The 18467-nt window shown below is 41.0% G+C and overlaps 1 protein-coding gene across 9 annotated transcripts in view; it reads right to left on the bottom strand.

Moving 5' to 3' along the window:
* Window positions 1-18467, bottom strand: part of FER1L6 (fer-1 like family member 6) — a 77266-nt gene that overhangs the window by 13597 nt on the left and 45202 nt on the right. For 7 of the 9 annotated variants that reach the window (XM_059866538.1, XM_059866554.1, XM_059866505.1 and 4 more), the window contains 16 exons: window positions 17239-17425; window positions 16579-16703; window positions 14418-14552; window positions 13719-13868; window positions 12355-12465; window positions 11571-11732; window positions 10259-10433; window positions 9888-10084; window positions 9207-9329; window positions 9036-9075; window positions 7920-8035; window positions 6701-6832; window positions 5661-5786; window positions 4517-4644; window positions 3080-3250; window positions 1724-1884 (listed from right to left, as the gene is read on the bottom strand). In XM_059866538.1, the coding sequence (XP_059722521.1) occupies window positions 1724-1884; window positions 3080-3250; window positions 4517-4644; window positions 5661-5786; window positions 6701-6832; window positions 7920-8035; window positions 9036-9075; window positions 9207-9329; window positions 9888-10084; window positions 10259-10433; window positions 11571-11732; window positions 12355-12465; window positions 13719-13868; window positions 14418-14552; window positions 16579-16703; window positions 17239-17425 (2239 nt within the window). The remainder of the gene's footprint in view (window positions 1-1723; window positions 1885-3079; window positions 3251-4516; window positions 4645-5660; window positions 5787-6700; window positions 6833-7919; window positions 8036-9035; window positions 9076-9206; window positions 9330-9887; window positions 10085-10258; window positions 10434-11570; window positions 11733-12354; window positions 12466-13718; window positions 13869-14417; window positions 14553-16578; window positions 16704-17238; window positions 17426-18467) is intronic. The other 2 variants (XM_059866514.1, XR_009489264.1) reach the window with 2 other exon arrangements.

Here is an 18467-nt window from a genome sequence, read left to right as displayed (position 1 = left end):
GTATTGGACAGGCAGTTGGACTAGATGATTGTTGTAGGTCTGTTCCAACCAGATTATTCTTATCCTATCCTATCATATCCAACTTCTTTGTTCCTAGAGCAAAGTTGAATTTTTCCTTCCCTTGCAAGTTAAAGCTGGATGGATAATTATAATTTTCTCCATCTGTACAGTGGAAATGGGACTGCTTTCCCTTTTCAGTATGCCTCTATAGCTCAAATCTGTGGCCTTTGTTAGTTTGACAGATCCAAATGATGGCCACCACAGAAATCCATCAGGAAATAAGGACCCAGATGTACTTGTCAGAACAGCAATCTGGACAGAAATTATGTAAAGACTGCATGTGATAAACTATTTCTGTACAATACTGAAAAACTTGTGTACATAAGTCTTTTGGTCTTTGCCATCTGGTTCTATATTTCCTTGCTTCTGATTTACATCATCTTATCTGACATTGGTTTGTCTGAAGCTCATTTTAGTGAATCAGAATTTTGATTGAGACATCCTGTTGCTGGTAGTCACACTCAGTCATCTGCTAGTGAGGAAAACAAACAGCAATACTGGAGTAAAAAATCTCTTTCGGGCCAAAAAACCAAAAATGGATCAACTCTTCTCCCTTCACCAGTGCTTCCTTGGCAGCCTTCCACTCAAGGTGTGAGCTGTATTTTGTAGTTGCTAAGAAGAATTGTGTCAAAGACAAACCAACACTGATGAGGGACTGGAGGTTTTCTTACACTGCCACAGTGTCCAATACTGTCTCTGAGACCAGCACCTTTCACTCCCCTTGAAAGCCTCCATCCTCACATCTGTTTTCCTTATTCTAAGTCCAGAACTGAGTCATAGAGTGGTTTGGGTTTGAAGGAATGTTCAAAGACAATTTTGTTCATCCCCCTGCCATGAGGAGGGGCACCTTTCACTGGTGACTTTATCCCACTCCACCCCAATGAGATTGGGACACTGGAGGTCCCAATTGCTTTGACCTCTTTTTAACCTGGGAGCTCTGTCAGTAAGTTACATCCTGCCTCTGGATCCTGTACTTACAGAGTGCTGTGTCAGAAGGGAAATCAGAGTGGCAGTAACCAAGAAGAAAAAAAAAAACAACAGAGAGGAAAGACAAGTAGGTAAGGTAGGACTGGCTGGTAAGTGGCCTGGAATATAACTATGGTCAGAAATTTTTCTGACCTTGAGTAACTCCCTTCAAAACAGTATTTCCCTTCCCTCTACTTCTCACTTCTTTGGTCTGTCTATTCCAATGTTTTAATTTATACAGAGAATACATTCTTTGAAAGACTCTTCCTGACTTCCCATATATATGGGATATATATATATTCCATATATATGATATTCTGTGGGGAAGGATTTCAGAGCATGCATAGACCAAGACTAAGCCAGAAGACATGTTCCAAGAGGGTCCCCCACACTCCAACAAGTCTTGAACATCCCATCCTTGGGATAAGGTAGGAGCTAGTCCAAGGTATTCCCCAACAGCCCCCATGAGGATGTCAGGTCATCAGCAGCAACTGCTTCACTCTACAGATTCTTTGCAATTAAGCTACAGCAAAAGCTAATACAGACACAGCCTTCATTGCCAGAGTTACATGAGTGTTTAAGAGCAGGCACGGGTTCCAGTAATCCATCTTGGCAGTTCATAGCACAACAGGGCTCCTCTTGGCAGGCTCCTGGTACTGCCACAAGGCAAAGGGAGGATGCTGAGCTAGTTTGTTACCATTCTCATCTTCTGTGAAGACTGTCTGTCCCTTGAAGATTTTTGTTCCTACTTGTATCTCTCCTGGCCTCATGAAGGGCCCACTTATTCTGTAGTCCTTGCACAGCTTAGTGAGGATCTCACTTGGCTTGGTTGCATCTCGCCATGCATTGTACCCTTCTCTGCAAGGAGGGGACAGAGTGAAAAATGGGTGAGGTTTTCCTTCAGAATAGTGCACTGACAGATCAGGAATTGCAATGCAGAGATTCACTTTGTGGTCAGTGGCCCTGATACCAGCTCAGTCAAACTTTTCCTTTGTCCAGAGCTGCTACTTACTTGAAACACTGCCTCTTTCTGCTCAGGTCCCTGGAGATCAACCACTCCTTTCTCTTAAAACACAGGAGTAGCTGAGGCAGCCTTGCCTACACCTTAGATAAAGTAATAGCATGGGCAGGCTTCTCATGAGGAAAAGGAACAGAGCTTGTTCCCTGTTGTACCAAAAAGATTTGAGATTACATGTGCTGCCTCCATTCAAAGGGAATTATTCTGTAACTCCCAGATGCAAAGGACAAGCTCAGGTTATCTGAGACATGTAATAAGCACATGAAGACATATCTCACACAGGAGATTGAGCTCGCAAGGGAAGCTTGGGGTTTGGTCTGTGTTCCTGATTGCTTTTTGACATTGTTCACCCTTGGTTTGTAGAAAAAGTGAGAAACAATCATAGAAGAGCCCCAAACACACATCTCCCAGGTTAGTGCCCCACCCCTGGGCAGCTGAGTTATTTTAGGTTGACTTTCTCTGCATTAATTATTTTTATGTGCAATGTCTTTGAGAGTGCAGCTGTCTGGCAGGGACCAGGAGCTCAGGCTCACTGCCCCATGGCTCACCCCATCACAGAGGTCATGTCAGCAGCCTCTGCTCCTGCTCCCCCAGTGCCCCCCAGTCCCACCAGCCCTGCTGCAATCACTCCAGCTGCAGCTGAACAGCAGAGAGCAAAGTAGAGCCCTGGCATAATTTCTCAGAGATTTTTCCCATTTGCCTTTTATGCCTGTCCAAAGGCAGTTTATCAAGCAGGTATGTTATAAACATCAGCTGTTTACTATCTAAAATACCTCTTGAACCAACAGTGCTCTTAATTTAAAAATATCCGTTCCCCACTGAGACTGGCAGCTTCCCAAAGCCACCCCTAAGGTCTTTGGTGAGTTTTAATTAAAATACCCTCTGTGACACTTCTGTGCTGGAGAAAGCACATTATCTGGAACACATCTGTAATTTCTCCTTTGAGTCAAGTCACTGACTGTGAGCTCTGCTGCTGACTGAAGAAGTACTGACATTTCATATAGAAGTACTGACATTTCATATAGAAGTACTTACATTTCATATTGACTCTGTAACCCACAGGTAGCTCGATGTCTGCTGTAGAAACGATTTTCCAAATCAATTTTAGTCTCTCCAATAAGATCATCTGTCCCAATGAAGTCATGGTCATAGATCAGGACTGTGAGCAAGGAATCCTTGGGGAATGTAGCCTGGATTTCAAATGATCTACAGGAAAAATTGTGACCAACATGAAGTCAAATCACTTTTGAAACCTCAAAGGCTGGGCTAATTAATGCCATGCAAACAGTGTGTGAGTGGTGTCTCTTCTAATACACAGTGGGCTTTTTTGGTAGTGCTTTTTGCTTCAATTAAATACATGAACATGCTGGAAACATACAGTGGAAAAGCGTATTCTTTCCTCTGCTTCTCTATCACCCTGTGTACAGTCTTAAGATTTTTCCTACAATCCTGAATCCAGTAATGCTAATACAGCTGCATGTAAGGGTTCTCACACATTTTTCAAAACCCCCAAAAGGGACATCTAAGTATTTTCTGTTTTCTTAAAAAGCTGCAGGTTAAATATTGAATATAGAAATTTGGAGGCACCCAACAAAATGATCAGGCAAAAGTTTCAAATAAATTTCAAAAAGCGAAGATAAGAACTCCCTTTTCCCTAAGTGCATTTTTCAGAAATCAGTATTGTTGAGATGTGATGGGAAGTTGAAAATAGAAACGTGATTGTAAAAGGTATTTGACAAATTAGTGGAAGACAGAACATCCTGATCACAACACTGGCTCCAGATTTCTCCAAAGCACATAAAAAAACTGAGCTTTGTCTCCTGAAGGATGAGTTTCCTACTTTTCCCTCTGTTCTAGGGTTCTTTCAGTCCAAAATAGTATAGTTTTTCTGTCTTAATATTCTTCCACCCCAATTCAAAATATTTTCAAACTTCTGAAAATAGGGAAATTTACTGGAAAAAAAAAATCACAGCTATTAGCATTAAAACTATAAATAACTATAAAGCATTGATAATACAAACTGGATCTTTACTGACAGCTTGCCCCTGGCTGTCTGAGTTAAAAAAACTCAGATGTTCTAGAATTATGAGATTTATTTAGCACTCTATTCAACCTGAAACAGCAACAAAGATTGTGTAATCACACTTTACTCTTCTGATATTTATTTTGCCTTCAACTTAATGATTGTATTAATTTTCACAGACAATTATCATTTGTTGCCTCATTTCCTCTCACACATCATTTTGCAAAACCTCTCACAGATTGCATGACTTGCTATGTTTTGATGGGTATGAAAATGAAATATTTTATTATCATACAGTGTGACACCAATAACCAACGTTTTAACCATCAGAATTACAAAACATCCAAACAGGCAGAAATCAGCATATAGCAAACACTTAGTAACAGCAACAGTGGTAGCAAGAGATAAAGCACAAATTACACTGAATACAAAAATAAGTCATCACTGACCTTCCAAATATTGGGTTTAGCTGCTTGGGGATGTAGTTCTCCCTGTCTTTAATTTCTGTGTTGCCCAGCCTCAGCACAATGTAGGGATCTGACTTCCCATCTGGATCAGCTGGGCTGAGGTTGAATGCCTGTTAAGAAGGAAATTTGTGTCCTCTAGGAGTTTGTTTAAATACAGCAGGGTCCCCACACAGGACAGTAGCTTTCCTGCCTGGTCCTGGTGTTTTGGAAGTTCAGGGACTTTGCTTGCCTCATGTAATGTAAAATTTGGCCTGCGGCTTTGTAGGCTGCTATGAAGAGATGATCTGGAGAGTTTGCAAAGCTGGAAATGTTGTCCCATCACTAAGATAGAAAAAGCTGAGCAAGAAAGGCAAAGCTAGAAGAAGCTGCGTGCACAAGTGCAGGTAGGATTCAGGAAAGATTACCCCACAAATATTGTTCCAGATCCTTGAACAGTGCAAACTAACTCTTTATAGAATCACAGAATTGTTAAGGTTGGAAAAGACCTCCAGGTCCTTATAGTCATTCAGGAAGTAAAACTATCTCTTTGTATTTTGTTGCCACAATCTCTCTGCATGCCATCTTTCTGTCTTAGATTATCTGCAACTCTCTTGTTTCTCTGAAACACCAGTTTCTTCTACCCATTTTACCTCTCACACCATTCTCTTTCATCTTGTGGTCTGTATTTCTACCTTTACTGACCCCAAAATTTATTTACTTGTAGAAGTTTCATAGTATGCTATTCACAGGCCCTCAGAAATGCAGTACCATATCCCCCTTACTGAGGTTTTGCTTATGTAATTTTTAGCAACTCTACTCATTAAAACTGTCTGCATTTGCATATTGTGGCTGGAACAGGTTATCTATACTGTGTTAGTTATGTATCCAGAGCTTTTAGTTTGAGCAAGTGAAGTGATTCTCCAGTCTTGCAGAAATCTCCAGATTTATTGTGAGGAATATTTATAACATTTTCTATTCTGAACAGACATTTCTACAGCATGAAACTTTGTCTGAAATATGGCCGGGAAAAAGCCCAAACCCCGTGGATGAGGATCTTCAGAAGCTTAAACAAAGACACTTAAAGTAAACTGAGTTGAAAATTAAAATCCGAGTTATTTCAAGGTTAAAAGAGCATCTGTCTACTTACTGCCACGATATAAACCCTGATGAGCACTTTGACAGGGTGGTTTGGGGGGATCCCTTGCAGGATACGGGGCTGCCCTCCATCCAGCAAGCTGCCATCCTCAGGACTTGGGTATATGCAGAAGGAGCCCTGGAAATACACTGACTTTTATCTCCCGTGAAACCAGATCAAGTGCAATAAAAACCCAACCCTTTGAATGAAAAAACCATCACTCATGCAACTTATTTTGTGGTAGCCCCCACAGGGCACCCAAACTGCATCGTAATAAACATCACCTTTTGAAATGTCTGTTCTCTACAACATGGTACTATCATATCTAGATATTTACAAGGAGTCCCTCTGTGCCTAATGACTATTTTAAACTAATACCTGTAGATGTTCTAAATCCAGTTTTCTTATCATTAATATTTAAAAACCAATATTTTTACCTTAACTGTATATTGGCAAATGAATAATTCCATTGAGTAAGTTTCATAAGAGTGTGAGAGGAATCCAGCTGTATTTTTGCAGCTCATATGAATCAATATTGACTCATGTTGCTGAGTAGCTCACACTGCCTCAAAGCAACTGAAATCTGCATTGCAAGCTAATTGAGACATCAATGAGTTTAATCAAACAAATCCTAATAACATTACTCAGGCTTTGAACGTTTCAGATTGCCTGATGGAGCCCTGGATGAGGCTGTAGCTGTGAGGGCCTACACTTAAATTACACAAAATTACATGTAAGGCTCTATAACTGATAGAGAAGAAACCAAATTGCATCAGTGAAATCTGGACTACATAATATCTCTTCTTCCCCTTCTGTAATTTCAAACTCCTTGTGATTCCTTATCTCAAAATAGAAGTGAACACTGGTGCTGGATGATGCTTTTTTCTATCAGATAATGGGAAAGGAAAAAACTTGACTCTAGATATAATAAAATTAATTATATTTACAACAGACTAGCAATATTTATTTCTTTCATCCCTGGCATATTTGAAATATGTATTAAAACCTAAAATCTCTAAATTATTACCCATTTAATTAACATTAAAGCTTACCTTAAATTTTCCTATTATTCTGTCATCAGAATCAGCATGAACTTCATCATTAGATTTTCCTCTTAAGAGCTGGAAAGTTTTCACCCAGTCCTCAAAGTTATTAAATTCACTCTCCAAGTCTCCTTCATAAATCTTTGGAAATAGAAGAATGCTAACATTTTGTGGTGCAGTGAATATATTTATAGCAACTTTTTTATTAGAGAATGAATAGAAATTCATTTCGACCCAAAATGCAAGCTTTAATAAAAACCAAGGTTTTGCAAAAGTCCTTGAGGAAAAAGTTAATTCCCTGTTTAAAACTGGACCAATTTTGTCCTCAACCAAAGGCTTTCCCCAACTACTGAAATAACACATTAATGCAGGGGGTGGAAATGAATCTGGAGGGGCCAAAATGAACATTTGTAGCCACTGGTGTGAGTGAAAAATTGTGGATGTGCTGCTCTTTTCTTCTGTTTCCTTGCTGCATTGTGCCTTAGTTGAACTGACCCATTCTATTGTGTTAATGTGTCAAAACTTGAGAGCAAAGCAGAAAATAATAAAGTGCTGTGGGGACAAAGCTTTAGGATAGCTCAAAAGACCAAATAATTTTTCAAAGAACATGTTTTTTCAATACTCTCCCCCAGTAATTTATCAAGCATTTAATGGAAGGGCCTATACCACTGCAATCTCTTAAAAAATGGAAACAGCAGTTTCAAATTCCCATTTATTCAGCAACAATCTAATCCAAACTCTCCTAATCTTTTCAAACCTCTCATCTCTCCAGGCATTTTGCACAGCCCATATAGTTTTCTTTGAATTCCTTCTATCATGACCCAACCAAATCTAATGTGAGCTGAGTATTATTTCCCATCAGGGAGGGTGCACTAGCCATCACAGTAATGCTTTCCACCTCTTTTTAAGGACATTCTTTGTAGGCTGCAATATTTCTAACAGGAAATTTGGAATTTCCAACTACAGTATTTTACATGCAAACAAAAAAATCTGAATTTCACTGAGTTTTCTCTGGTTTTGTCTACACCAATAAATGCTATGTCTAAGACCAAGTGGGTCACACTGTGGTCTCCTCTGTGTCCCGTGTGTTGAAGGGCATTATCACTATAATTTAGTGTGTTTTATTCATTTTAAAGTTCTGAAATATGTGCCAAACTCATCTGTGATGTCAAATTTTGGAGAGACAGTGAATAACAACAGCCTTACCTCAGCTTTACTTTTCTCTTACCTGCAGTGTTGCTAGGTTTGGAGTTTCCTTCTGTATCCTTTTCAATGTCTTATCCTTCTTCTTTTTGTCTGGCTCATCCTCTATAATCAATGCTATGTGGTCAGAAGTCTGCTTATCTGCAGAAATGTAATGACATTGTGTATGTTTTAGTAAGCAAAGTACATAAAATGCTTCAGACAAGGGTGCAAAACACATTTTTTAAAGACTCCCCCTTGCTCTTTCTCTATTTATTCCTCTACTGCCAGACACAGGGATCCTCTCTTTTACCACTGGTCCTCCCAGGCAGGAGATGACAATTTATGCTCTCTGTGGCAATTTATGCTCTCTGTGGCTGCCAGTCTTCATAAAGAGCTTGCTAGACCAAGTGTGATGGTGTCTTGTATGGCCCTCTCCCCAATGGCCACCTCCCAGACCACCCTTCTCCTCCCTCTCTGACTCCTCCCCAGTGCAAATAAACAGATTTCTTCAGCTTTCACATAAAATTCAAGGTTTATTTAGAATTGAAAGCTGTTTTTTATGCTGACAGCTACTTCAGATATCAGGATGACCCAAGTCCTTCTCTGCTTAAAGATAACACAAAATAGGGTGTATTTCACCTGGTGAAAGCCTGGAAGTGTGAGAAATGGGAGGAGGCACAGCAGACTAAAGTCAGATTCCAAACACTGAGAGGGGATTTCCCAACAAAAAGAGGATGAGCCCTCAAAAGTTACAGTGAGATGGTTCAGTTCTTTGGCTGACGTCTGGATTTTGAGTTCACTTTACTTTCATTTTTTTGAGTAGTTCCTGTGTGTTTAAAAGCACTAAATATTTAGAGATATATATTTAATGTCAGAGATGTCTTATATGTATAATGCTTATCATCACAGGTGAAAATTTGCAACAAAAATGATCAGAAGAGAATTTACAATTTATTTGAATGACAGGAAATTCATGTTAACCCAACCCTGATTGTGAAGCATTAACCTACCATCATCTGATCAGTTGTAGATGAAAGAGCCCAGTACAACAACAGTACTCTGTTACCAGACATTAATTGTTGCCAGCAAAATAGTAGAGAAGCGACACTAGAGACAATATTGGTGCAAAATATTAGAAAAATGCAAATAATTTACTTACTGTCTTCAGGTTTTCCTTCACTGGAAAAAATTCCTTTTGCCTTTCAAAAGAAAAACACAATGGACAAACTCCTCATTATGAGTGGGATACCGAAAAGGAATCATTCAGCAGTAAATCTACTTTTACAACATCGCTCATCTGCGAGACTTTTGGGCATGCTGTGTGACTCACCTTTTGCATTTTGAGCACAGAAGCATAGTATTTTGACCACCAGTCAATAACATTTTCTGCTGATTCATCTGCAATGGTTCTTTTTCTCCTCCTTGTTGACCGTCGGATGGATTTTTTAATCTCCTACCAAATGATAGCAAAAGCACCAGAACTGATTAAAACTAATCACCTGACTCATGGCATTAAGCATGAACAGCTGTATACACAGAAAATTTCAGCCTCCAAGAGTTAAATAAAATGCAATATGAATTCCTGTCCCTGTCTTTTATTCCAAGACACTTCATCGTGATCATTGCATTATTAAAGCTACCTCTGTATTTTCTGCTGATTATGCCATGACTTTAAACATTGGAGACATTGCCACAGGAGCAACCCATACAACAGGCAAATCTACACAGATAATAAATTATGATGTTTCAAGGGAAGCAAACATCCAGATACAAATTGGCTTCTCCCGCTTGAATCTGCAAGAATTTTAAGAACCTATCAGAGGAAGCAATGAAATTCAGGTCAAAGCTGCATTGTTAACTAATTCTTTTGAGGGCCAGCTGGATAGTGTGGGTGTCAACACCAATACCCAAAATCTCTAAACCAGGGATCAGCAGGTTACCATTTCTAAGGAAGGGCTGAAGCCTGCAAGACTGCAGGAGGGAGTTAGCTGGTAGCTTCAGCTGTACCCACCTTCTGCTTCTTCTCTTTCCCTGGCTCAGAGGCAGAGTGCTCTGGTTCAGTGGCAGGAGGTGCTGTGAGGGATGGGTCTGGCTCTACCACTGTCCATTTACCCTGCTCCACCTCAGCATAGATCTCATCAGCGGAAAATGGTTTTTCCTGGGATAGCTCAGCAGGCTGGGATGACTCAGGAGAAGCTGAAACTGAAACTTTGCAAGTTAGGTAAGATTTTGCAGAAATACTGTCATTCCATTTGAGGATCATCAAATAATCATGTGATTAAGGGTTTGATCCTACACTCAACACAATAAAGCACATTTCTAAGTGTAAACCTCTAAGAAGGTCCTTTGTCCTTTTATGTGGGGTCATAATTGTGCACTTACCCTTCTCAGTTTCTGCAATGTCTACTCTGTTAGGTGCAGCTAATGGGGCTTTACATAGGAATTGCTTCAGACAGTTGATGGTATGTGTTCCAACAAGAGTACTCCTCCCAAACGCTCTCCAGTCGACCACACAGATGCTTAGTGGTGGATGCAAGAGTTCATTTTCAGGCAGCTCCTAGTGCAGGGGACACACAGCAGCATGAGAGAATTGCTAGAGAGCATAGGACACGTATAGAATATTCCTCATGCACAGCAATAACATTTCCTTCCTTCCTTCCTTCCGCCACTTCCGCCACTTCCGCCACTTCCTTCCTTCCTTCCTTCCTTCCTTCCTTCCTTCCTTCCTTCCTTCCTTCCTTCCTTCCCTCCCTCCCTCCCTCCCTCCCCCTCCTTAGCAATGAATATATTCATAATGCAATATACATTCAGCATAGGCAGTTAGATTTTGGGTTTCTGCTGAGATGAATCCCTTGCTCTCATATTGAAGCATCTCTTGTTTGAATAAACTGGGAGAATCAGGAGCATGCAGAAGGATGGAATGCAGTGTTGGAAGCTGTGAGTCCTAGTTCCACTGGTGCTTTGTGGAAGGCTATCTGCCCTATCTGCCTCAGTTTGCCCAACAATGAGATATGGGCCCTGGTTGGTTACATGCCTTATAGGATGAACTACCAAGAGGAAAACAGCTCTTAGGACAGTACAATAGGAGCTAAAAATACTGTAGGAACTGTACTTCAGTACCAATGTGATTGTTTTGATATACTTTTCTCAAGAGCAAATTGAACAGTTTTATTCTGCTGGGGACTGATTCTGAAAGTGCCAGCTCTGATAACCCAACCAACATTACTTTTCAGCTCATAAAAGCAGGTGTGACAATGTAAAAAGGTCCTGAGCTCAAAAGCCAGAAATTATCAGTCCCCTTAATAGCCCAGTAACACACAAAGAAAAGTTGCAAGAATGGAAAGAAAACAAAGGAAACCAAACACTACCCAGCAAAACTGGAAAGGAGGAGGAAAAATACTAAATATATTTCTGTTAGCTGCCCACATGTTCCAACCTATCAGTAAAAATCTGATTGCAACACATTTTCTTATCTACTTTGGACTAAACCTGAAAAACATCTTCTTCTTTTATCATATGGTTGCAGCAGAAGTCTTTTAAAGCATTTTCAAATCAGCTTTCAAACAAGAACTGACATCCCTTAGTATTTAATCAAGACACAGAAGAAATTATTTGACAAGAAAGGAAGATAATGGTAATTAACGCCTTGTCTGACCAGAGAACAGACAGGCAAGGGGCAGCATGCTGTACACACCACTTCAAACCAGTCTGCCAGGCCAGTGAAATTGGGATTTTTCTTGTAGCTCTGTATGACAGAGGATTTGACTCCTTTCCCTGCACACTCGATGAGAACCTGGGGCCGATCTACGGAGAGGAGCTGGACTTTCTTCAGCTCTCGAACGCCCCAGAACAGGACCTGTGGTGTGCAGAGAGAAACAGAGAAACACTGTTAGCCTGCAGAAACCCTGCCCAGCCATGGGCAAATGGGCTGATAAGCAGCTGGTGTGAAGGATGCAGAATGAGTGGCAGTGAACAGTGAGGCTGGGCAGCATCAGGCATTGCAGTGAGAGGAAAAGCTGCCACTTTTCCCAGCTTTCTAATATAAGGCTGCTTTGGACACAAACTGTACAAGAGAGAAGGGCAGGGAAGGTGTAGACTTTTGTACACAGGCAGAAGGCATTGTTTTGCTGAAGTCAGAGACCTAGAAAAAGCCTGTGAGCTAGATAGCTGATGCCAAACTTCAGCTCCAGTGATGTCATTTGCAAGGGGAAGCTCTCTATCTCCTGTGGACGCTTCCTTGGCTGCACAGACTGTGGATCCACCAGCCTTGCTCTGCCACAAGAGAAGTCCCAGCAGGTCAGGATTGAGACACAGCCCCACTGTTCCCTTCAGTGGAAGCACAGCCTTGCATGACCTCATATGCTATTTCTCTGTGAATCATATTGAGCAAGATTGTAAAATCATCAGTTACTGTTACAGCTCAACAAGAGAATAAAAGGAGATGAGGTTAGGAAGGGGAAATAGTCAAAGTATCTCACCTCGACTCTGTATTTGCTTAAAACAGGGCGTATGTTAGCTGGGACTGGGTAAATCTGGCCAATATCTGGTGGATCCAGAGGGGGAAGTCTGTCTGGATCTGACTCAGGAATCTGCAAATGAAGCAGTTGTAAGTCAGGCTGGTTTTTGTACGAATAAAACCAGTATTGGAAGTATCTGTTGATAATGGCACATAGAACACACCAATTCAATCCATTTTATACAACAAGCTGCAGAGCAGAACTGTTGTGCTGTGAAAGGAATGTGACTTGAAATTCTCCCTCTCATGCTGTGATGCTAAAACATATGGCAGAAAAAGGATTCAATAGATTGAGTTTATGTGCCTTTCTGAAAAGAAGGCTCCTTTTACCTAGTAGGACATAGTTTGCCCTAAAGACATGCATGTACTGAAGCATGGTAATTCTACTTACTAGAAATGGAAAGCATGGTAATTCCATTTAACAAAAATCCTGAGCAAAACTGCTTAGAAGACTTCCACAGGAAGATTCTAGATGTGATCCTTTCTGCACCTTGTGACTCAGCAGGAGTCAGCTCTGTAATGAACTTTGTCTGAAGCTCTCTCTCCTGTGATGCCACCATAATGAGGAAATATTCCATGTGGTGTTATATTTCTGGCTTTCACTAAAGACATAAATAACTATCATGATTAAAAGCCTGTTTTATCAGTAAAACTTGTTATGACATTCCACATTTTTCAGATTTCAGAATAAACTGTTGTAGGTTTTCAGCACATAGAATTTACCTTTAACTGATGGCTCTGCAAATTTCAGTGAAATTGCCTGAAATCCCGGCATGATAGACCCCAGTCCTGCATCTACTAGGACCGAATTTTCCTCTTGTCTTGCAGCTGGAAACCATTTAATATTTCTTTTAATATAGTAGGGGCATCTAAAAACTCAACCTCCCTAATCCAATCCTTATTATTCATCATTTCATTTCCCTAAGAGTGAAAGCAAAGCAAGATTGGGAGCTTCAAGGCTGGTAGTCAGGGCCATGTGCTACTCCAAACAGCAGGTCACTGCAATGGGGATTGTGGTGTGCAGAGAGAAACAGAGAAACACTGTTAAAAAAGTGGGATTTTCACAGTTTCTCAGGGCAGAGCGGAGTTTAGGGCAGGTTAAGTGACAGGCAAAGGAGGCTTACAGCCTGTGAAGGGCTGGCAGTGGTGAGTGTGAGGGCAGTGGCCCCTGACAAGGGGGAAGGGGTGGCAGAACTTGCATGGGGATTATGAGGCCAAATGGCTCATAGTTCCTCTTAATTCAAGATGGTCAGGGGCTCTGATGCCATGGCAGCTTTTGTGAGCCCCATGGTGTAAAAGTGTAATTGTTGAGAAAGTCAAATTTACCTCCAGAAGCTCAAATGTGGCAAGAAGGTCTCCTCCTGAAAGACTTCCACAGTGCACTGGATGGTAACAAAGTTTTGGTGGTTCATAGTTTTGATGAGCAAGTCTCACCACAGGGGCAGCCACTGTAGACCCAATATATTCTGCCTTACCCTGAATAAAGGAGAATACAGGGGTCAAATGCATTTGGATTTCACAATGCTTATAGGAGATGAGGTGATGCAAAGCTTAGTATTTATTAAATAAAAAAAAACCACCAAACTTCTGAAGGAAAGTCCAAGGTAAGATGCAAGGCAGCTATGAAGAGGAAGAGCTGAGTAGTTATTAGTTCTTCAGTGGATCCAAAATGTCTGAGGTCTATATTTAGTCAGTGAGACTGCATCAGAGCCTGCATGGTCTTGACCCAGACTTAGATACAATATTTACAGCAGAGTTCAAGGGGCCTGGGGGCAAGATGCTTCTGATTTCTGTAAGCTTGTCTTTGGGAGCAAGATTCCCTCGGGGAAAATAAAGGGCCACATCTTTGCAAGGCCATGTAGTGAATCTCAGGGCTGCTCTCAGATGTTAAACTGCAAACCACAGTAGCACTGAGCTCTATTCAGCAAGGTGATCCATTTAGAGCCTATTCAGTGACTCAGCTTTGCTTTCATGCTTGCAGTAGGATGTTAAAGCCCAGGTTTTTAGTGAGAACTCTGAGTTTACCACTGCATCATCATCGTACAGCTCGATGACAACCTCCGGCGGGCACTGCGCGATCTCCTCTTTGTCACCATGAAGCACAACGCTGTTGAAAAGCAGTGTCTGGTTCCAGGTGGGGGACAATGTCTGAGAAATGATCTAATGGAAGAGAGGAATTGTTTAGTTAGCTGTTTGGTTGAGTACCCTTCAGCAGGACGTGCTCATCAGCTGGTGACCTCCTTTTCCACAGCCTGAGCAATGCCATGGCTGAGACACCACATTTTTCAGCAGCTCCTCCCAGCCAGCCGAATATGAATCTTTCACTGTGAGGCTGGTACCTCCAATTTCTCCATTTCCTTGTTTGCCTCACAAATCCCTAAAAGCATATCAATACATGACAACCAGCCTGTGCAGACAAACTTCAGTACTAAAGTTAGAGGAAAGCTGTTGGTTTAGGAGAGCAGGCATATGCCAAGTGCTATTAAAATAAAGCTTTTGCCCCAACAGAGGCCAGTTTTCACTTCTCCAGGGCACATTTTTTAAATCTTATTTTTAGTTCTGTGTAATGACACGTAACACTTTATGAAAAAGAAAGAAGATATTTTCATTAATCACTCACTTAACACTTTATGAAAAAGAAAGAAGATATTTTCATGAATCACTCACAAGAAATCAGAAGTTTTTAATTTGTTTTAATTTGAATTAGGTGGATGCTTGTAGTATTTCCTCACATAGAATATTTTAACTGTCTAGGCAGAAAATACATTTAACAAAGATAACAGCTAAAGAGGAAAAACGTGCCAACTGCAAAATTACTCATAACTTGCTCATAACCTAAAGAATGATAATTCTTTTGAATGGAAATAAGGTTCTTTACCATTTATTGGCTCTTAACTGACACTTATGAAAATATGCAAGTTATCAGCAGCAATATTTTATTCAGGCAGTAAATAAACTTAACACTTCTGTGCCTATAAGCACCTGTTTTTCCTGGGCCAAATTCTACTTTCCAGAATCTGATGCATCTAGACACTAATTTAATTGGATTCTTTCACCATCTTCTATTAGAAGTTAAAATCACATTACAGGGAAAAAATCAATTAATAACCCTGAGGCAGAAGTAGCACAAGCAGGCATTTACAATTTAGAGAAAGGTTTTTATTTTTTTTTGCCCTTTGGCACATGCAACAGAACTTGCTTTGTAACAGAATAAAATGTCAGAGGAATATTAGAATTAATTGAATTGAAACAGTCTTCTGTGAAGTTTTACAGGGAGGAGCTGGATGGGAGGGTTAAATATTTTTTCTGAAGCAAGACTGTATTTGGTGTGAAGCAAGACTGCATTTGGCTCAGCAAATTCTGTTTGTGGCATGATTGTCAGAATTCCTGCCCAATTTTAACTCCAGGGTAGTTGTGAAGGACCTTTGAAAGTCTCCATGTTCTGTGAGGAACCATCCTCCTGCTCACTTGCCCAGGCTGTACTTCAACCCTTCTTGCTGAAACTCTGTAGAAGTTTCCACTTCTCTCTAGAGGCCCCACAGGAGCCCATTAGATCCCTGGAGTTTCCTGAGGGAGATGGGAGACCATTCCCTACTGGGCATATTTTAGCAGCCTTTCAGTCTCCCACCTTTCTGCTCTCAGCTCATTCCCATTTTAAGGCTCTACAAGCCCCAGTGTGCTTTGCCACGCTCCATCACAAAGGGCTGTGCTGGCTCATGTGGCTACAGGAGCCATGGAAAGGTCTTCACTCTGCTCAGTGACTGAATGCACAGGCTGGAGGAAAAGAGAACCATGAGGGTTCATCCTTATACCCACATTTATACCTAGCAATGACAACAGTCCAAATTCTAAACACAGAAATAAAGATGTGAAGAAAGGTACTCTTGCTACAAAGTCCCAGTAGTCCCAGAGAATCTGATATCTGAGCTAAAACAAATTAGTACTGCTGCACCTCTTATTAGAGTAGTGGGTAACACCTAAGCTTTTGCCTGTTTGCAGTGGAACTTCAGGACCTGCTCTTTAACAGAAGGCATCTAACTTTTCTTGCTAGGTACCTCCTTGCAAAACCAAGCTTTTCCCTTTTCATACCTTAATAGTTAAAAAAACCCAAAACAAAACAAACCCAAAAAAACCCAAACCATTTTCAAAAGAGTTTTCAGTCACCAAAAGAGGCTTTGGAATTTACCTTTGTGGTCTGGCAGCGTGATGTGAAAGTAACTTTTGCAAAAGGATCAGAAAGTCCAGTGCTGTCAGCAGCAATGAGCCCCCTGGCCTGGTACATGTGGGCTCTCAGCTGGAAGAGGTGCAGGGCTGCATCATGGCAGAGAAAACAGCAACATCAGCTCCATGGAAACAGAGCAGCACACGGGTAGGGGGAAGAGCCATCAGCTGCTCCCCAACCAGGATCTGACAAGGGGAACTCTTGCTAGTGCTGTCTCACAAAAGAAGCACCTGAGACACTCAGAAGTTGTGCAAGACATGTGAATTCATTTGAAATCAATTATGTAGGTCTCTACTGCAGGGCTATTAAGTGCCAATTTTTATTGGACAATTTTTTATTATCTGCCATCACTCTTATCTACTAGGTGTTCTACATCAGGAGAACCGAGGGATGCTTCCTTTACAAGGAGACAGATTCATGGGACAGGGAACAGAAATTGCAAGTCAACAAGTTCCTTCTTTCCCTGACATCTACAAAGTGTCAGACTTGGCAATGAACCCAGCCTTTTCTGATGAAGAAGCAAAGCCATTATCATCTTAGAACAGTTACTTTATACAGGGGTTGTCCCACACTTTTGGGTGCATTTCTCTTAATTGTTAATAGGGAGAAGAAAGAGTGCCTTACTTTTATACAGCAGGCAAGCAGAGGAGGGCAGCACACTGTGCCCTGAGTTGGTGTAGGATGCTAATTCAATCTCATATCCTACAGGCAAATTCTCCATGGCACTGTGGGCATAGCTGCTGGGTCCAAGCCATAGGTAGATGTCCACCTTTGCTTGCACAGTCCAGCCCAGAGGGCGCTTGCCTGGCAGCTGAAGAAAAAATCCAATGTTACCAACAAGCTCAAGAGAGATGGCTGGGTGCTGAGTCTTACCAAGCCAGAGTAAAATAAAAAAGCATTCTCTGAGCTGATACTGATAAGTGGAATTTCTTCACAGTGAGTGGCCCTCAAACTCATTTAGCACAAGAAACTTCTGGGATTCGTAGGGAAGGAATTAGTAGTTTGCTGAACTAACAGTCTGTGTAAACTGCATACTGCCTAATATGCACAGGTTTTTGCAGGCTATCTTACAGCTGCACACATATAAGTGCTATTTTATCTCCTACTTTGCCCAGACTTCAGCTCACCTTCCATTTCATGCATATCCAGTAATTAGTCCCATGTATTACTAAAAGTATTATGCCATTGGGCAGGTCAGAAAACAAAATGTTACTAGTCTTGACTTATTTCCTTTTTCTTCCTTCCCACTTCATCTAGATCTGCTAAGTTCAGAGTTTAGTATTGTCTGTTCCTAAGGTAATTCTTGATACTGAAGGGGCTGGATGGTTAGCTGCAGAATATTTTATTTCATGCAGGCAAATAGTACTTTGCTTAGCAAGTACCTATGGCAAGTATCTCAGGATCTTAGATGTGTTTATCTGTTCTTTAGCTGTGCCTTATGGGAGTATTCTCAGAAGTCCAAGGTGAAAGGCCACTAAAAACTCATTGTATGAAGTTACTGTTGGTTGGAGCATTTGGGTTTTGCCTGATGGTCACAGTAACAATTACATTGCACAATATTCCACTGTAGGTGCTACTGGTCACACTGCCTTTGTAGGCTTATATTCACTAGGGCTTTCCTTTGTAATGAATAATCCCATAACAGTATTTTAGACATATATTGTGCAAACTTAAGCATGTTTTAAATAGAAAGTACAAAAAATTCCTGTATTACCCCTGAATACCTAGGTTTCACTGAGTTGCTGATCTCTCACCAGTCTCCTCACAGGCTTTTATGCGCTGCATTCTGATGTTTTTCTGTCAGCAAAGAGGCTGTACCTTTTCTATTTGTTTAAGAATACTGCCATTGAAGA

This window comes from Haemorhous mexicanus, chromosome 1, assembly GCF_027477595.1.
Source record: "Haemorhous mexicanus isolate bHaeMex1 chromosome 1, bHaeMex1.pri, whole genome shotgun sequence".
Taxonomy (NCBI): Eukaryota; Metazoa; Chordata; class Aves; order Passeriformes; family Fringillidae; genus Haemorhous; species Haemorhous mexicanus.
This window is presented reverse-complemented; position numbering and strand designations above follow the sequence as displayed.